Source organism: Mesocricetus auratus, unplaced genomic scaffold (genome assembly GCF_017639785.1).
Source record: "Mesocricetus auratus isolate SY011 unplaced genomic scaffold, BCM_Maur_2.0 Super-Scaffold_100006, whole genome shotgun sequence".
NCBI lineage: Eukaryota > Metazoa > Chordata > Mammalia > Rodentia > Cricetidae > Mesocricetus > Mesocricetus auratus.
In genome coordinates this window covers 51245790-51265739 of record NW_024429190.1, presented here as the reverse complement: position 1 = coordinate 51265739, position 19950 = coordinate 51245790, and the positions used below count along the sequence as shown (strand labels likewise).

Sequence of the window (19950 nt, the reverse complement as noted above, 5' to 3'; positions counted from 1 at the left end):
GCAGATCCTAATCACAGGCAGGCAGCCTGGAAATGGACCCTGGTTTACCTACTCCCGTAAGTCGAGTTATGCTGTTTTAACTCCAGCTTTCTGGCCACACTCAATTCACTAGTGAGTACCTTAGAATTTGGGAGATGCTGACTTTGGTACTCTTGGATGTGGGACAGAATTCTGTGTTCCAGCAGTCCTCCAGGTTATTCTGAAGTTGAACTCAACACAGACCATCTTAATTCTTTGATGTTGTCTGTTGTTTCTTTAAAAAGTGTTTCTGGCTTATGGGCTGGGGAAGATGGCTCAGTTGGTGACATGCTGGCTGCATAAACAGCAGTGAGGACCTGAGTTCAATCCCATGGAGAAAGCTGCAATGAGAGAGTTTGGAATCCCAGCACTGGAGTGGCAAACAGGAAGATCCCTGGGGGCCTGCTGGCCAAAGACCCCCCCCCCCCCCCGCACACACACACATACTTTGTCATAGAACTACCACTATTTTCAATTCCGGATGGGCTAGAGAGATGGCTCAGAGGTTAAAGAGAACTGGCTGCTCTTCCAAAGGTCATGAGTTCAATTCTAGGGCTGGGGGTAGTTCAATACGTAATAAAGGACTAGGAAATAGACATTGTACATTCTTTCTGGAAGCAGCAGTCTGTGTAAATCACAATAGTCACCAGTGACTCTGGAGTGAAGAAAGTTGACTGTCAAGCATGACTGATTCCAATTCCACTGACAGAAAACAAATGTCCTCAAATTTCCAAGGTTGAACTGAATAGCAGTGTAACTGTCCTGATTCACTGTAGTCTTCTAATTTCTGTAGCATTTATAAGAGGAGCTAATTAATGCTTCAGCAATAAAAACAATGCATATGATGATTGTCCCAGGGAGAGTCTAAGATGCACATCAAACTCTAAGGTGAGTATCGCGGCCTAGCCTCTGTACAAGTGCAATTCATTCAGAATTTTAAATGAGAGAAATGTTCTCATCTTAAAATAAAGACTTGCTACCCTTCAACTTCATAGTTGATAACCATATTTGGTAAATGCTTCAATATTGATTTTTGAATTGTAGAATTGTAGGCAGTCATTTGTCTTTATACCTTTTATTTATCAAAGCAACAGATATATATTACTTAAAAATATTAAAAATAAACTTTATTTTTTATTATGATCTATTTGTTAGTAATTGACAATTATGTAAATTGACTTAGGGTATGTTTTGATGCATGTATATTATTCATAATAAAATATTTAGCATATTTATAATTTTCTTGTGGTGAAAATATTCAAAATAGCCCTTCTAGTTATTTTGAGATGTACAATATTACTATGAAATTCACTCTAGTGTGCAGAACAGAATTTAGGCTCCTTTAGCCATAATTTGGTTAACTGTTGACCAATCTTTCCTAAAGTGACCTAAAGTAGATGAGAATTGGTTTGAATTGAAATTCAGTTTTAAGTAACTTGTAAATATGGCCATGAATAAAATCCGTCTTAGCACACCTAGATTTCTACTTAGCACTAGTCAAAAAACTTTAAGAGTACTCCCTCCCACTATGTTGTCTTCTCTAACATTTATTCTGCCCCTTCAAAGTAGCCTTTTGTTTCCTCTTTTTGAGACAGCATCACCGTATGTAGTCCAGACTCGCCCTGAACTCCGTTCTCCTGCTTCAGTACCAAGATGGCAGACCTGTGCTATTTGCCTGTCTTCAAATAAACACTAATACAGTAGATATTTCCTAAGAGTCTCCACGCAGTTTTCTTGTTGGAGACGTATGACTTAGATAAACTTCTCATTCATAACTGACAAAAGTATACTGACAATTATTCAAGACTTCAGCTGCCTAGGGAGAAGAATTCCAATGTGGAGTGTCATTGTTTGTGTCTTCAGTAAGATAGATTGTAATGTAGGTGCAGGCATCAAGCAGAACTCACAGAAGAGTGTAAGTCTCAGTTGTCCCACCCATAAAAGAACCACACACTCACCTAAAGTAAGTATGTGGCCTAAAGTGCACAGAGTTTCCTGTTTACTTTACAGATGATTTTTCTAGCTACATATCAACTCAGAGCAGACGGAAAAGCTCCAAGAACAAACCCAATGTAAACTGCGATGGCTCCAAATGGTACAAATGTGAGACAAGGACCACAGTGACCCAACCCCAGACTTCTAGTTATGATTTTGGGCAATAAGATTGGAATCTGTGTGTTTAAAAAAAAAGCTGAGGAATTTATTAAGACCAACTGTAGGCAATCGGTTGGGGATGGAAGGAAGAGAAGGAATCTTGCCATATCCAGAAATTAATAAAACACTTGAAAATGAATATAGATTTAATAGTAAACATTATGGTCAGGCTGTTTATTAAGGAGGCAACCACATATTACAAGTTCGGCTATAGAAATGTTTGCAAATCAAACTTCATGTGATCTAAAAGGACCATGCATCATACTGTCAAAACTGAACACCTGTACAGTGAGTTAAGTCAATTTAAACAGACACAGTCTAGACCATCCTAGAGTTACACAAATACCTGGGGCCACGTATGTATTTTCTTTTCTTTCAAAAAAACTTTTTTTATATAAAAGTGATGTTCTGAGATAATTTAAAAAAGTATCTGACAATTATGAATGGTCCCCAGTTTTACAAAATGTGATTTCCAGGGTATGAAAACGGAGAAAAGTCAACTCTTCAGAGTGTTTTATAATATACAAACAAGTTTTGTAGAAAAATGATCCAGCAAATGCTTAAGAATATTTATATTTTTCCAATTCTTTACACTTTTATTAACACACTTACAAAAAATAACATCCAAACACTGAGAAAATTAAATAACTTTGGAAGCAGAGGCCATAGTTTTCTGCTGACATATAAGTGACAATTCTGGGCTATTGGCACAAAATGATCAACATTCATAACCTCTTACTACTATATATCAAACATAAATTAAAATCATAGGCACTAGTTTATCAAATCCACATTTCTTCTGTACCACTAACCACAGTAAATCCTTAGATTTTCCCAAACAGAAAAACTGGCAATACTACACAAAGGCTTTCTAGTAAAAAGGCAATTTTTCTCTTTAGGAAACTAAAAGCCAATAGTCTGTGGTAGTACAGCAGCAGGTAAAATAATATCACCAAACTCAGATCCAAAATACATTTTTAAACAAGCGATGAAATAGTTTAATTAAAAAAAAATAGATATTTTTTCTGATGCAGCCATTTAAAAACAATGTTAAATAACCTGAATATTCCTTTTGAAACTGATTATCTAACTTAAAAAATGTAATAGATGGTTCATTAAAGTTCCTTTAAATTATTAGATTGCAGCATTTATTATTTTTTGAAATGTTACACTGAAACAGAGACCTGTTTGCTGTGTGCACATGTGATTCCACGGAGACAGTGGCTACTTTGTGACTTAGATTTACATGAGACACTCCCCACCAAAGCACATGTTCAGTTTTCCTCTGAAAAGCAACAGTTTCAGTTCATTATTATGATAACCCTCCTTTCCCTCTCACCACTTCAAAGGCAAGGATACAGTTCTTCTGTTCTATACTGCAGGTCCCGGCAATGACAGCTACTTGTTAGCTAGCTGAAGGTGTCCCTGCTGGTCCAGCATCAGTCTCGTGGCAGACTGGGTCTTTGTTATCATCAACCCCATGCTTTCCTGTGCAGGAAGCTTTCCTTCCATTTCTACTTCCAACTTACAGAACATCCTCTACTAACAGGACATGTGTTCAAGTTCCTCCACCTTTATGTGACCCAATTGCCAATATTTTAGATCTGTGCAGATTAAGTATTTAAAAAACAGACCTCATTCTCATTATCAAGAATAAGAAGTCAGCTTGAGTTAGTTTGGTAATAATCCAATAAAACTGAAACAGTTAATTTCAAGGGGATATAAACACTCATATGCCATTAGAGAACAAGTTATTTAGCAAATTAGAGTTGGATGGCTTTTACCAAACAATGCAAACATTGATGTAAGGCAGAATCTAACTCAAAAGGGACAGTATTTTAAAAAGATACTTCATACAGTTATTCAGCTTAAAGTGGATCGACTACTACATAATAGACCGTTATGTCACTTAAGAGCAACAGTACAACTGTCACCACCAGAGATTTTTGTAGTTAAATGCATAGATTTCCCCTCCTCTTGCACTATAGTTTTACTCCAGGTTGTAAGCTCTGAGGTTGTTTTATCAAGAATAAAGACACAAACAACTTGCTCTTTCACACCACAGAACCTTGGCCATGGGAACGAGGTCTCTGAGCTCTGCGACAGAGAGCAGCATGTGAGTAAGCTGGCGTCAATATCAAAGGCCATCATTCCTGAGCCAGGGGCTGCAAGGTTAGAAAGATTGTGTGACTGATAGTGAGCCCTTTTGGCAATCAAAACAAGCACACAGAAGTCTGAGATGTTGATGCAACGCGGTGTGTGTGTGTGTGTGTAGTGACACCATCTGGCGGTGGCTATGTGTCAACTACGTCTCAAACATGAGACTTAAAAGAATGATTAATTTTTCCAGTGAGCCTGCAAAAGTAAGTTTTGAAACTCTCTTAAACATAGGTAGCCTGTTTTAAGCTTTTAGCGCAAGTCCTTCCTTTTTCCATCCCAATCTTTATAATTTACTCTATTCTGAAGGACTAATAAAACAATTTAATTAGTCAGGATATTAGTTCTTGTTAACACAATATTTATTGATACTATTTGTACAGTAAAGTAGGTTGAATGTGAGGTTTTGGACAGCCTGAATTCATCATCTTCCTGTGTACAAAGGTACTCTCTTTACAAATGGGCATTTCTCTTTGGCATCCATTAGGTATTTGCCCAGATATCGGCTTCTGTCAAATAATAAAAAATGAACCGTGTTTCTAGTGAACAAAACTAAAAGTGACTCCATGGAGAGTGATTGCATGATTACCAAACACATCCGATGTTACATGGTATAAAGTGCTGCTTCATCATCTCTGCCAGGTTGTGCTACTTTAGACAGAGAGGGTTGGGCTCTTACGAACCCCAAGCGTCTCATCTGCAGAGTCTGTATATAAAAGCTGGTTTCAGCCTGGTGAAGGGGTGTCCGTGAAGCTGTGGACCTCAGTGTTCTTGTCTCTGCTGGTCAGTAACAGCCATCTTTCCAACTGTCATCTTTCATGCTACCATAGGTCTTAGGAGCTGGCAAGGATCTGAAATAAAGGAATTTTATGATTTTCAAAAAATCTCTATAAAATACTACATACACTGTTACATGTCTTCATTATTTTCAGGTCCCATGAGAGCTATTTCAGGGAACTCTGAAGACCAGAGCTCTAAGCAATGATTAGAACAATCAGCATGCCACAGCTTTCAAAGTTTACTATATCCAAGATATCCTCTAACTGGTTCTGTTAATGTGACTATGGAATTAAAAGGAGAGGAAAGAAAGTCTCACTCTTTCCTAACACAGACAACAAACCTATTGTTCTGTGAGGGGAAACAATGACTGTGACAATGCAGACTTAGTGTCACCATCACCAGAGTGGCAGGCAGTGTGGGGTACTGGGTAATAAAGGGTTTTGAAGTCAGACAACCTTATAACTGATGGTTTTACTGTTAGATGTCCTCACGAAAATTACTAAATTTCACTAAACTTCAACATATTTGTCTAAAAAACAGAGGTACTCATTACTGTGATAGTTAGACAAGGTGAGGAGTTATTTAGGGCAGTGATTCTACTACTAAGTCTGAAACTGTGAAACGTTTACTTTAAGACAAAGTACAGGAATATAGTTTAAGTACAAGATTTTTTTTTCAGGAAAAGAAACTAATTATAGCTGACATCTAAACTTACTGATGGTGCTAATCCCCTTCTTGAAGGGTAGAGAAACACATGCTGCAGTTATAGCCTCCCTGGGATCAGAATAATTTCAAGATTAAACAATAAAATAGGTGCTCAGTCAGAGTCTGTGGGGTGTCTACACTTAGAGAAACTACACAGATAATTCTGAATTGTATCAGTTTGAAAAGTGGCTGCTCAGAGAGTCCAGCTAGAACTTTCTCAATCCCCTTGTGCTTTCCTTATCTTTACTGTTGTTATTTTCAAAATGAACAACCAACTCAATTGTCTTTAACAGCTTTGTCCTAGGAGTTTCCCCAGATGTTTAATGATGTTAAGCATTTTGAATAAAATTAATCTGAACCAAGGTGGTATAATGTCCAAATGAAGACTTCTTCAAAACAGGGAGGTAATGCTTTCCTTAAGTTGTGCTAAGATAGTGGAGGCCACTGTGGCTCCCCACACTCACTGCTGAACGCACAGCCATGACTGACGGCGGTCTGCTCATGTGTGCCACTTACCTGCGAACAGGCTGTGCAAGCTTGCTGCGAGGCACTGGTATGCCCCCCGCAGAAGGGGTGCTTGGCCGGGGCAGGCCACTCCTCATTGCAGTTGTCCCTGCAGGTCTGGTTAGAGTGGCGCTATTGATATTGCTGGAAGGGTTTGCTGGGGCTGTGTTCTGCACCACAGGAGGTCCAGGTGAGGAGGTGGTCTGTGTGAACTGTGTAGTTTCTTGGCCACCAGAACCAGAACCATGGTTACTAAATGCTTTCACTGGTTGCCGAAGAGCCAATGGAGACGGTGCTGCAGGGGAGCGGAACTTGCCTGGAGAAGGTACTGCACGCAGAACAACAAAGGAAGACAGAGTTTTCAGAGGGACCACGCACCAGTGAAGCCACTGCTGTGTTACCTGTGACAATTGAGCACTAGAACATTTAATTATGAGCCTCACATAAAGGACTTATCTGGGCTAATTGGACAAAGGTTACCTCAGAGGGTTACAACTGTCCTTGAAAAAAGTACATTAACTTGGTTAACAAGGGTAACTTGGATCCTACAACGGGGGGGGTCACCATAGGGAACAGCAAGATGGCTCAGTGGTTAAAGGTGCTTGCCACAAATACCTAGAAACACAAGCTCAATCAGAGGAACCCATATAAAGGTAGGAGGTGACAAGGTTGTCGTCTGACTTCCACATATGCTGTAGCACACAATATATCGCCACTGTACGCCTGCATGGCACATGCGTGCACAAGCAACAAAATAATAATTAGAAAAATATAGACACCAAAGGATTCTGTCTCACTGTAGCAATTAACTAGGGCCACATGAGAACATTCTAGAGGTAAAAGGGTTGGCTATGCATGTAAACATATATCAGATGACTGTAGCCTCAAAGACACATACCCAGTAAAATTAGAAATGAGAAATTAACAGTTACTATTATTGTAAAAGTCAGCTCCAGAGCCACTGAGATGGTTTATTGGACAACAGTGCTTGCCACACACTAGTGACAGTCTGAACTGGGTCCCTGGAACCCACAGCAGAAGGAGAGAAATACCCCTGACACTCTACGTGCAATTCTGGAGAGCATGAGTCTATGAAGTCATAGAACACCAAGCCACTAAGAAAAATGCTTTTGTATAAAAACAAATGCCAGATACATGAAAAGAAATGTACAGTGTACAGTTTTCTAAGTAAAGATTAAAAAAACATTTTACTATTGCAATATATCCCTTTGAAACTAAGTTTAGATCTCTTGGGGTACACACACACACTTCTGTTTCTTCATGTTTGAACGCATCTCCTCTGGAAGGGTCTTAGTTTCCTGAGAAGGCCATGGAGAGCATCACACATTAAAAATACAACCTTAGTGTGTTTTATTAAACACAGAGCCTTAGGGGTAAGGCAGGGCGCAGAGGGGTGTGTGGACCAGAGGCAGAAAGATAACACTTTTCTTAAACACCCCCTTCATTTCAGGGGGCACAAAATGGAGACGAAGCTTGGGTCACAGAAGCCAGTTAACCCACACCATTTTGTTTTCTCCATTTTTTGTTTGTTTTTGTTTTTCAAGCAGGGTTTCTCTGTAGCTTTGGAGCCTGTCTTGGAACTCCCTCTGTAGACCAGGCTGGCCTCAAACTCACAGAGATCCACCTGCCTCTAAAATGCTGGGATTAAAGGCTCGCACTCCCCCGTTCCCCGCCCCCCAAGTGTTTTCTCCACTTCTGTTAATCCATCTGTAGGACAGAAGTGACAGTAAGGTACTGTACTAACGGGAGGCCTTAAAGGAAGGATATGTGGTTAATTTTGACCTGATTGGATAGAGAAATGCTTAGGGTTAGTGAATCAGACTTGTGGGCTGTGTCTGTGAAGATGTCTCCAGAGAGGATCAAACAATGTGGGGCGACGGCCCTGAATTTGGGTGGCACAAACTCATGGTGGGGAAAGGGACACAACACGCAGGTGGGGACTACTGGATGGAACAGAATGAAAAGGAGGAAGCTAGCTAACGCAAGCACCCCCTCTCCGCTTCTGGCCCCACAATGTGAGCTTCGCTGCTCTGCTCCTCCCTCCCTGCCAAGACAGACCCAGAACCAGAGAAGCCAGTCTGAAATGGAGCTTAAGAAGGGCTGAGAGGAAACCAGCCTGCCTCTGGACTCCTACAAGACTGGACGGGTTCATGAACCATTTAACCATTAAGTACAGTGATTTATGCAAGGATTAGAATGTTGGGTCAACAGTCTGGTATGAAATGAGCCAGTTCAGGAAGCCCTACAGTTTTTTGTTGTTGCTCTGAACACACTCTGGACTATAGATTAGAGCGAGTATCTCAGGCAGATCAAACTTATGAGCAGAGAAGACAAAAACAGAACTGTTAGATGCAGTGTTTTAGAGGAGAGAGCTACTTAGAAGACCTTCAGAACTCAGTTAGGGGTCTGCTTGAATCTTTGGCTAAGCAATGGGCTAATAAGCATATACAGAGTGAAGTTCCATGCCTGCAGACACAGGCACTCTAAACAGAAAGCTGGCAACGCTCACACAAAATCGTTGTGCCTTTGAGTGTCAACCAGCTACAGTAGCGTCCCTGTCAAATCAAGGAGATGTCAAAGCAGCCATGGGATACTCTAAAGGGTTCAAGCCTTAAGTAGGGAGCAGAGAAATGTTGCCCACATGGGACTGGACACCTGGTCCTAGAATAAAGATTGCCTAAATCTGCTCTAACAAAGCCTTAAAACAAACTTCTGAACAAGTGTCTGAAAGCACTGTCTACAGGGGTAAACACACTGCTTTGTAAATAAGGGACTAGAATACACCCATTTATTTACACATAATCTGTGACAGCCTTCAAGTTGTAGCATGAGGTTGAAAAGTTGGAATTAAGACCATATGGCCACAAACCTAAAATAGTTACTATGGTCTTTGAGGAAATGCTCCCTACTATAAAAGCTTAAACTGATTTGAAAGAAATATAATTATGTAACACAATAAAGTCCAACAATATTTTAAAGAAAATAACAATAACTGCAGAGTAAAAGGGCTAGCCAAAGAAGCCCACCCTAGCCCTGAAACCAGAGCCAGTGAAAAAACACTTTATTATCCCAGAACCTAAGAAACACACCTTCACTCTGAAACAAGAGCCAAAGAAACACACTTTGGCCCTTGAACTAGAGCCAGTGAAAGACATACACCCTGGCCCCAAAACTAGAGCCCTAAAGGTAAAAGGGCCAGTGAAAGAAACACAGTTTGGCCTTGAAACCAGAGCCAATTCTGCCCCTGATCAACTGAACATGAAATCAATCAATCCCTGAGCAGGAAACCAACTAATCCCTAAGCATGAGATGTAGCACCCTGGCCCTAAACCCAGAGCCAGTAAAGAAACATACCCTGGTCATGGAACCCACTACCAGTGAAAAGGTGTACTTTAGCCCTGAACCCAGAACCTAAGAAACACACCCTGACTCTTAAACCAGAGCCGAAGACACACGCTTTGGACCTAGAACCAGAGCCAGTGGAAAAAATATGCCTTAGCCCTGAGATCAGAGCCAACTCTGCAGCTGATCAACCAATCAACCCCAGAGCAGAAAATAATCTCCCTGGGAAACTCTGCCCCTAAGAAGCCCTATCTAAGCCCCTCTGCCTGTTCGTTGCGAGCTGTCTTTCACTACCCTGGCAGAGGTAGCCACTCTCCTGAACTCCTCCTTCCAAAATAAATCTCTTTCTCAAAAGAGTAGATAGATAGTAGAAAAAGGTAGATAGAACCTTTGCTGAGACTTCCCTTAGGGGGGGCTGAGCAGAAAAAACTACAAGAATTATCGGCTGGGCGGTGGTGGCACACGCTTTTAATCCCAGCATTTGGGAGGTAGAGGCAGGCTGATCTCTGTAAGTTCGAGACCAGCCTGGTCTACAAGAGCTAGTTCCAGCATAGCCTTAAAGCCACAGAGAAACCCAGTCTCGAAAAACCAAAAACCAAAAAACAAACAAACAAACAAAAAAAAAACCCCACAAACAACTACATCTGCTAGGAAACTCCCTGGGGAATGAAGCAGAAAAAGTAACTTTTTGCCACAGTCGGAGGGCATTGCTACATTTCTGCAGGGGTTTCCCCTTTAGCAGAGTGAAGCAGAAGTAACATCTTGAGCAGAAGCAGAAGAAGAAATGGATAGCTCTGCTAGGACCTTCCTTTAAAGGAACAGAGCAGAGCTCAGCTGTAATGGGTCTCTCCCCACTTCACCACAGTTCTAGATATTGCCTGACATCCGGACGAGCCAGGATACCTTTCCCTTCAGAGCTGTTTCTTTGCAGCTCCATGTATCACCTGACTTCCAAGGAGTCAGGGTGCCTTCCCCCCAGAGCTGTAACACTCATGATAGCTATCCCAGAACAATGTAAACTTCCCCACTGTCTACTGCTCAGTAAGAAATCACAAACTGTGAAGGGGAGCAAGAGAATGACAATGAAGGTCGAGAAGCACTTAGTCAAGAGGAGCAGACAATAAGAGACCACTGAACTAGCAAGGAAGGACTTTCTAAGGACTCTTACATAGGCTCGAAGATACACATAGTTTAAATGTAATGAGGAGAGAATTTTGTTTTCAGGAAAACCATATGGTACTTTTTAAAGATGAAGACTTACACCCAACATGCTCAATTCTGTTAAGGGACTGACTAATAGCAGCCTAAGCACTGGAGAAGCCTGCCCATTAAGAATGACTCAATCCAAACATGGAGAGTGGTAGGAAAGCACAGAAGAGGGAAAGGTCTCACTGAACTTTTAATCTATGCACTATAGAGAGAGACTATATGAACAAGGCCTTAAAAATTCCCATATTTGATAAAAAACCATAACTCATTCACAGGGCTGGTGAGATAGTGGCCTGACAATCTGTTTGATCCCTGGAACCCAGGATTGAATGGGAGAACTGACTCCCCAAAGTTTCCTCTACCTCCACACTCATGCTGCAGCACAAGTATGCACACACACACATAAATAATAAAATAACAAAAAGCCATACTCAAGTAGGAAAAAACCCAAACAAACAAACAAAAAGCCCTCCCCCATCAGGAGGGTAAAACAGGAAAAAAGCAGGACCTCTATAATTGGAACATCCATCAAGCTTCTGATACAAGAACTTTCTTTTCTTATACAAATGTATCCTGATTATAGATTCTCCTCCCTCTACCCAGTTTCTCCCATCTCCCCTCCCATACAGATCCACTCTCTTTCGGTCTCTTAGTAGAAAAGAACAGGTGTCTATGCTTGCTTTGGCAGCACATATAGTAAAATTGGAATATACAGAGATTACTAGTATGGCCCCTTGTGGTGATATATTATTTATGACTTATTAAAGCTTACCTGAAGATTCAGAAAGCAAAGTCAGCCCAAGCCATACAAACCATCCCTTAATCCTGAGTACTTTAATCCCAGCAGCCAGAAACTAGGAGCTGGACACCTTTAATCCTAGGACTCAGGATTAAGGGATGGTCCAAGGCCACCCAGATCTACACAAGAGTTAATCAGTCGAAAAGAGAATTATAGCTCACACCTTGAATCCCAGGACTCATGAGAAGCATGTAAGACAGGAGCAAGGGCTCAGAGTCAGGCATTCACTCTCTAGTCACACTGAGAATAGGAATGCCCAGCCCTTTTAGAGGAAACAGCTCTCTAGTCACATTGAGAATAGGAATGCCCAGCCCTTTTAGAGGAAACAGCTCTCTGGTGGTTTGGCTGCTTTGCTTCCCTGATCTTCCAGTTGAACCCCAATATCTGTCACTGGGTCATTTTTTTATTACAGCCCCTGAGCAAGAAAGACATGCAAATTCATGAAGCAGTCCCTATTTTTTCTTTGCAGCAATAATAAAATGAAACCCTTAAAAAAAAAAAAAGACTAGGCTTCTAAGGGATAATAAAAAAATACAATAAAATCAAATATTTTATAAAACAAAACCATTACATTGGAGTTAGACAAGACAAACAGAAGAAAAAGAACCTTAGAGAAGGCACAAGAACAGAGACCCACTTGTTCAAACACAGGCATCACATAAAAGCACTAAACTGAAAGTCATAATATACATATGTGGAGGACCTGGTACAGACTGTGTAGACCTTGTACACACTGCCTCAGTCTTTGAGTTTATATGAGCTTTGATAATGTTAATACAGAAAAGAGGGGGCACTAAGGAGATGGCTCAATGGTTAAGAGCACTTGCTGTTCTTGCAGAGGATCTGAGTTCAGTTCCCTAGCCCAACATGGCAGTTTACGATTGTCCTTAACTCCAGTTTCAACAGATCCAGGATCGTCTTCTAGTTTTCACAGATACCGAGCATGCATGCAGTATACATACATACATACATACATACATACATACATACATACACACATACATACACACACAGACAAAACTCCATATAAATAAAAACTTAAAAAAGAGGGGGGCTGGATGGCTCAGAGGGTTAACAGTACCAGCTGCTCTTCTAGAGGGCATGGGTTCCATTCTCAGTACCCAGGTGGTGGCTCACAACCATCCAGTCCCAAAGGATCCAGCATCCTCTTCGACTGGATTGGACTCTAAGAGAATCAGTCATGCACATGGTGCACAGACATACATGCAGGCAAATACTCACACATAAAAATTAAATATTTGAGGGAGATGTAAGAGTAATTAAAATATCAGACTTTTCAACAGAAACAATGTAAAACAACTGGATTAGCATCATTAAAAAGCCTGCCTGAGAGGCTAGAGAGAAATGGCTTAGCAGTTAAATGTTTACTGCTCTTGCAATAGATCCAGGTTTGTTTCCCAGCAACCATATTAGGCAGCTCACAACTGCCTGTGGCTCCAATTCCAGGGGAGATGATACCCTCTAAGCTCTGAAGACACCTGTGTGCATGTGGTACACATAGACTCACACAGGTGTGCCTACACATATATAACACGTACATAAGCTAAAATCTCACATGAAAATACATTTTAAACTCTATATAAAGATGTTTAAGAACAGCACAAATAAAACTCCCCAAACCAAAGTAACAGCAATAATAAAAGGTGGAGAGAATTTGTTACTAGTTTTTCCACCCTTGAGGTATAAAGGAAATGATACCAAGTGCCAACTTCAATATGAGTACGGTGATGAGAAAAGGACAACAGTAGTTTTATTACTGGATGCTAGGCACTTAGATAAAAAAGTGGCTACTCTTCGTGTAGTGGGCTTTGGCCTCAGATCCTAGAGGTATTCTCAAATTCAGGATCGTCAGTAATTGAACCTGTATTGTATTTTACAGCGCTGGGAACTGAACACACTATCTTGAGCATACCAGACATGTGCTTTACCACTGAGCTACATCCCCAGCTCTTGGTTCTTGAGAGGGGATCTCATTATATATTCAGGATGGCCTTGAACCCACATCCTTCTGTTTCCACCTTCCAAGTGTTGGGTTACAGGTATGCAACACCACATGCAGCTAATACAAAGAAGGGGTGTAATGATAACCCCCACACTACAACACAACACATGAAACCCTGAATTACTAAGTCAGTAAAAATAGGTAGTTTGCAGTTTGAGAGCTTGGATTCACAAAAATAATGCAACCTTTTAGAAATCTGGTCAAAAGGTATGGTCTTTTAATACAAAACCCACAAGATTAAATCTGTAAGTACAAATGTGAAATCACACAAAGCTACTTGACTCAACAGTAGAAAGGATACATCAGACAAGTAAGACTTAAATGAGCAGCAACAGCTCTTCTTTTATTGCAGTCTAGTGGTTGCCTGATCTTTTGGATAACACACCGTATTGTCACATACCTCTTCCCAGATCCTCTATTGAAATTAACTTGCTTTTATTTATTTTCTCCAGAGCTGACAACCAAATCCAGAGCCCCACTGACACACGTGAGGAAGCTCTCTACCACTGAGCACACCTTTATCCAGTCCATCTGTGTTCACCTGCCTAAAAATCTGGACGTCTCAGAAAAGAAGCCCACTTTTCTCAAACAATTCCATAGGGTATTTCTTTTTTCTTTTTAAAAATATGGTATAGTTAGGCATTGTGGCACATGCCTTTAACCCCTAGCACTCGGGAGGCAGAGGCACATAGATTTCTGAGTTTTAGGACAGCCTAGTCTGCATAGTGAGTCCTACAGTCAGAACTACAACCAGAGGGGGAAAAAAAACTGTCTCAAAAAATGTATTATGTTTATGAATCAAAAGTAATGTTTCCATTCATGTGTAATATGCACTGTGTAATGATGAAATCAAGGGAGTTGGCGTACCCATCACCTCAGACATTTATTGCTTATAATAAGAGGATTCACTCCCCCCACCCTCTTGAAGTATATAGTATGTTTCATTCCTCTATAAAGAGTACACCTTGTTTCCTGTTCACTTGTAACTTTGTACCCACTGGCAATCCCCACCCTTTTCTTTCCTTCCACTCTTCATCTCTGATAACCACTATTTTACTTTCTACTATTTGAGAATGCACATTAGTGAGACGATTAAAATATTCTCTATCTGTCTGGTTCATTAGAGCTAACATAACAGCCTTAAGGTCCATCCAAAGTTGTCACAAATCATGGGATTTCATCCTTTTAAAGGGCTGCATGGTATTTTACTGTGGCCACATATCCAATCATCCACTAGGACTCTAAGGCTGATTTCAAATCTTAGCTTTTATGAATAGTACTTCAATAAGCAAGGAGATTCTTGGCTAAACTATTTAGCTGCCTTTTTCATATTTACCTCTATTATTTTTTAGTAATATTTGTGTATTATTGGTTTGAGTCAATAGCTTTCATTCTTATAAGAGATTTTGTTTTTGTTTTTTTGAATTGTGTTTATCCGCGTGGAGGTATGCAAGCGTATGTGCATCTGGAGACCAGAAGAGGGGACTGGGTCTCTAGAACTGGAGCTATAGGTGGCTATGAGCCACCTGAATGGGTGTTGGGTGCTGGAAACTGGGAATTGAGCTCAGGTCTTCTGGAAGACCAACCAGCAAGTGCTCTTCACTTCTGAGCTTTGTTCCCAGACATCAGTTTTAGATTTCATCTACTGGAGCAAATGTGATCTACCTTTCTGGCTGTTCCCTACACTCTAACCTCCTAGGAGTCCCCCTGCTTCTGCCTATAAATTGCTTAAATCCGAGTTGCATTTATGTTATCATGATGTTAATATTATTTATTGTACCCCAAAGAATATATTATAATTAAGCTTTACTTCATTTTTGGCGAACTTTTAGATAATAGGATCCCTTTTCATAAAGCCCCAAGTCATCTCCTTCTCATTCTAAAGAACAAGGTCTATGCAGCATGTTACTCCTGATTATGGTACCAAGTAAGGTGTATGTGAGTATCTAGCACTTACTAGATTAGCATGACCCTATGTTACTATTTGACTATTCTCTTTCCTACAGAGTCTAATCTTGAAAATCAATTATTTACAATCACACACTATATTACTGCTAACACATTTAAACCTGTTTAAAATAGTATATAGTGTTTTGCAATCATACTAACCATATATTTATTAAAAAAATAAAACCAAACATCAAGATTCCCCTTTCCTCAGGTTTTTCTTACTCTCATCAGGGGATCTGTTTTTCCTCACTGCTTCTGTTTGTTCTGTCCCATTCTGAGACTCCTGCTCATACTCAGGACTACAAGTCTATTCTGTCACTTTTCTCTCAATTCTTTTGTCCTCTGTGTACCAATACACTCAATTTTTGGAAATAATATTGTCAAGACTCTAAGATTTTTGTGCCCTACTTTCATATTTCTTTAGCACTTGGTTCTTTCTTTCTCTCTCTCCTCTCCTCTCCTCCCTCTCCCCCCCTCCCCCTCTCTCTCTTTCTTGGGAGCCTGTCCTGAACTCCTGAACTTATTCTGTAGTCCATGCTGGCCTTGAACTCAGAGATCCACCTGTCTCTGCCTCCAGAGTGCTGGGATTAAAGGCGTGTGCCACCACTGCCTAGTGCTCTCAGTTTTTTATAAAAGTTGCCACGGTATAGTAAGTTTTCCAAATGTATTCACTGACCGTAAAGACTTTGTCTTAACTTCAATCAGCTTCTAATGCAAAAGTCTTCACACTCTATCCCACAGATAAGTAAATCCAAAGGCCAATATTTGAGGAAAAGCACTAATGGATAGAATGTGTGACATTAATACTACCTATCTGTCCAATTTTCATTAATTTGAAACAATAACCTTTGATTTTAAATTAGTAGGAAAAATGATCAATTATCATTTAATCTTTTCAGAACAATTTAATACATACCTCTGCAGTTTTCTTCTGCAATTATGCACACAAAAGGGAATTAATCTGCATTATTTTATTAAGCAAAACAAAACAAAAAACAACAAAACAACCAACCAATTTGAAATGTGCCCTGTAGGCACGACTAACTCAGGAATCCAGAAGGTGAGAGACTTATCTACATCACTTGCTGAAATTTAAACTCAAGCAGAGGCTGTAGTTACCTCTTTTTGTAGATGAAGTTGGAAGCAACTGTTTGGCTTTGAGGGAAGTACGAGGCAAATTTTTCAGCCTTTGAGAAGCTGTTGAAAAACAAGGAAGTGTAATATTTGCCGGAAGTACAAGGTAAAGGCTACAGCTTCTGTAAACTTGAACACTAGGTAGAAATTTAAAGTTATAAAGGAATGGAAACCGTCGAGGTAGAGGTTAGAGTGCTACAAGTGCAGAACTTTTTAAGTGATGCTTCGTGCATTGAGCTGGAAAAGAAAAGGGGCAGAAATCTTAAGTGCCATTGCATATTTTTACACTAGTTTTTTTTTTTGTAGACTAAAAAAAAAACTCTAATATGTCAATTGGCTGGAATATCAAGGAGGAAAGAAGCCACCAGCAAACATGCTACAGATGCAAAGATTACAAACACAAGGATAAAAGTGGTGAACACAGCACACAGAATAGAAAATAAACATAGTACTTTCTTGATGCAAAAAAAAAAAAAAGCACATTTTGGCAAAGCAATTATTGGTAGATGAACTGCTCCAAAATCAAACAGTAATTTTCATTCTCAAAAAAGGAGAAGAAAACTCAGAACTAAGCAAGTCCTCACACAACCTGGCAGCTTTAGCATATTCAATGTTACCTTGCTGTAAAATCCAACTAATGCGTACCTCAGGCTGAGTAGTAGCATGTCTAGTCTGTGGAACAGTGTGTGCGTGTGCACATGTGCGTACGTATTGAGGGGGTCTAGATGAGTTAGGCTATCTTTGTTGGGTGATCAAGGAGCACTGTTGAAGTCACTCTCAAACTTCCAGTCTACTAACTATAAGGGAACTTCCAAAACTGGCGTGTAAGAAAGCCCAGAGCTGTGCAGAGTGAAGAAGGGCCAACTACTGCAGCACAGAGTTATTACTCTGCTCCAGTCCCATTCCAATCACTAGGTTAAGTAGCTCTAAAAGTTGCCATCTTACTGGTTTTGAAGGACTTGTAGAAAGACCGACTTCCTATACTCTTAGGAATTATATTAAAAAAAAAAAAGAAACAAATAAGAACAAAACTCCTAGGTTCTGTCCCTACAAGTCTATGTAGGGATAAAACATCATCCTAAAAAAGATCATCAGGAGGTAAAGGGATACTGGATATGTCAGGAGTGAGAAAGGGGGAATTCTGTCATCTCTAGCAAAGTCAAAGCACTATTTTCCTGAAATAACCAACTTTTAGAAAAGGAAATCTAGTTGACTTCTAATTTTACAGCACTCCAAACCTTACTGTAGTGACACAGTGTTTGATGCTAATGTAACTCACACATGGTCTGGCAAATAAGCATTTGGAGAACTTCTCCAAGTCTGGAGAAGTTTTATAGTTACTTTATACCTATAACCACAAAATTATAGAATATTAATAATATTATCAAATATTATTCAACTATATATTTGTCCATATGTTCTCTGTCATCCATATTTCTGTTCATCCGTCCGTCTGTCCACCCATCCATCTTCATTTTCATTTATTCAAACAGGTATCTCAGGTATAATGTTTGGATAAAACAGCCTCAGTAGCCAGCTTGGAACTTTTCCTACTCTTACGTAATTATTTAAGAAAGAAACAATTTTGTGGAATATTTAGGAAAGGGGAGGATGAACATAGAGTAGAAAATATATAGCCTTCCAGTAGATGGCTGCGAGGTAGGAAGTGAGCAGGAAAGAAGGGGACGAGGAGACTGGAGCTGCCGTTATACACAGGCAATCCATAAAGACTTCCCAAAGAGGACATCTGCTCAAAGACCAAATGGAGGAGAGGGAGCCACGTGGGATCTGGGGAAGGCACTCAGAGGAAGGAAGAAACAACAGCAGAGAATGCTGAGACTGGGGATGACAAGTGTTTAAAGAACAGAAGGAAGCTCAGTTGTAAATGACCACTAAAGAAAAGCAAAGGATTATTACTGGCAAAACTATAAGCCATTATTCTTAAATCTCATTACTCTTAATTGTGTATGTACATGATCACATATGGCATGCAGGAGTCATTTCTCTCCTTCCACCATGTGGGTCCCAATGTTGTTGAACTCGGGTCATCCGGCCTCCTTACTGAGTATCCTGATGTCTCTCCTCTGCTACCAGAGCAGCTCTGGCTTACCATCTTTGACTACAGGAAGGTCTAGACCATCTTACACATAATCCTCCACACTCAGGACTATCAAAGACACTCAATCATTTCTACTGTACAAAATGTATGTGAGATTTAATTTTATGCCATTTATTCTGTTAAATAAATTATACTTTTAGTCAAAGTTTTACAAAGCTGTGGCTAAAATAAGTGGTTCTTAAACTTACACATGCCTAAAAGTCAAGTGAGAGAGTTACAACAAGAGCTGGGCCTCCACTAAGATGCATCACTCAAAATGCCCAGTGATAAAGGCCACACATCACCACATTTATAAAATCTTTTTTATAAATTATTATATATTATTTATTAAACTGATAGTCCTCAAATATTTCCTAGTCTTATATTAGCCGATTATAAAAAATAATGCAAAACTGGAGAATAACCATTAGTGCTTTGGTAGTAGGTAAAACTTGAAGAAATTCCTTCCTTGTAGACCCCTTAAGACCAGCTAGCTACACACACATTATCAACCACCCAGATAGTTCTGTGGGTAAGTGGAGCAGAGCACAGTACTGGCCCTACATACCTCCTCTGGGGCACACTCTGTATCTGTATAAAACTGTTCCTGTATTGGGAAAATTATCTACCGTTCAGTCTCAAATCATGCCCCAATTGAGCCATCCAAAAGTATTTTCCTAGAGGCCTTTGCATGCAATTTAGGCTGGGAGTAGAATCCAGACTGTAGTGGGAGGTGCTGGGGGAAGGAGCAGTTTTGTCTTAGTTGTGTCACACTCTAGATATGTGATCCTGCATAATTAACTTGACTACACAGAACCCTACTCTACAAAAATAAATGTGTATTTATGAAGCTCAAATGCTATAATACATATAAAATACCTTAGACATTATAAAATAATAATCATACTTGAATATAAAAATTTGTCTTGATGTTCTCATCTATTCCTTTTCCTCACTTATAAGCCAGTAATTCCTCTATTTTTCTAAACTTAAGGCCATACAATGGGAATGTTAGGAAGCAAGTTATTGTCCTTTTGAAAAATTCTGATAACACCT

General features: G+C 39.9%; 1 protein-coding gene across 2 annotated transcripts in view; it reads right to left on the bottom strand.

Annotated features, from left to right (window-relative positions):
* Positions 1 to 2313: 2313 nt before the first annotated feature.
* The window catches only part of Slain2 (SLAIN motif family member 2), a 57673-nt gene continuing 40036 nt past the window's right edge, over positions 2314 to 19950 (bottom strand). The window contains exons 7-9 of one of the 2 annotated variants that reach the window (XM_040747177.1): positions 16782 to 16859; positions 6331 to 6646; positions 2314 to 5180 (exon numbers count right to left, since the gene is read on the bottom strand). In XM_040747177.1, the coding sequence (XP_040603111.1) occupies positions 5114 to 5180; positions 6331 to 6646; positions 16782 to 16859 (461 nt within the window). In that variant the 3' untranslated portion in view covers positions 2314 to 5113. The remainder of the gene's footprint in view (positions 5181 to 6330; positions 6647 to 16781; positions 16860 to 19950) is intronic. The other variant, XM_040747178.1, reaches the window with a different exon arrangement.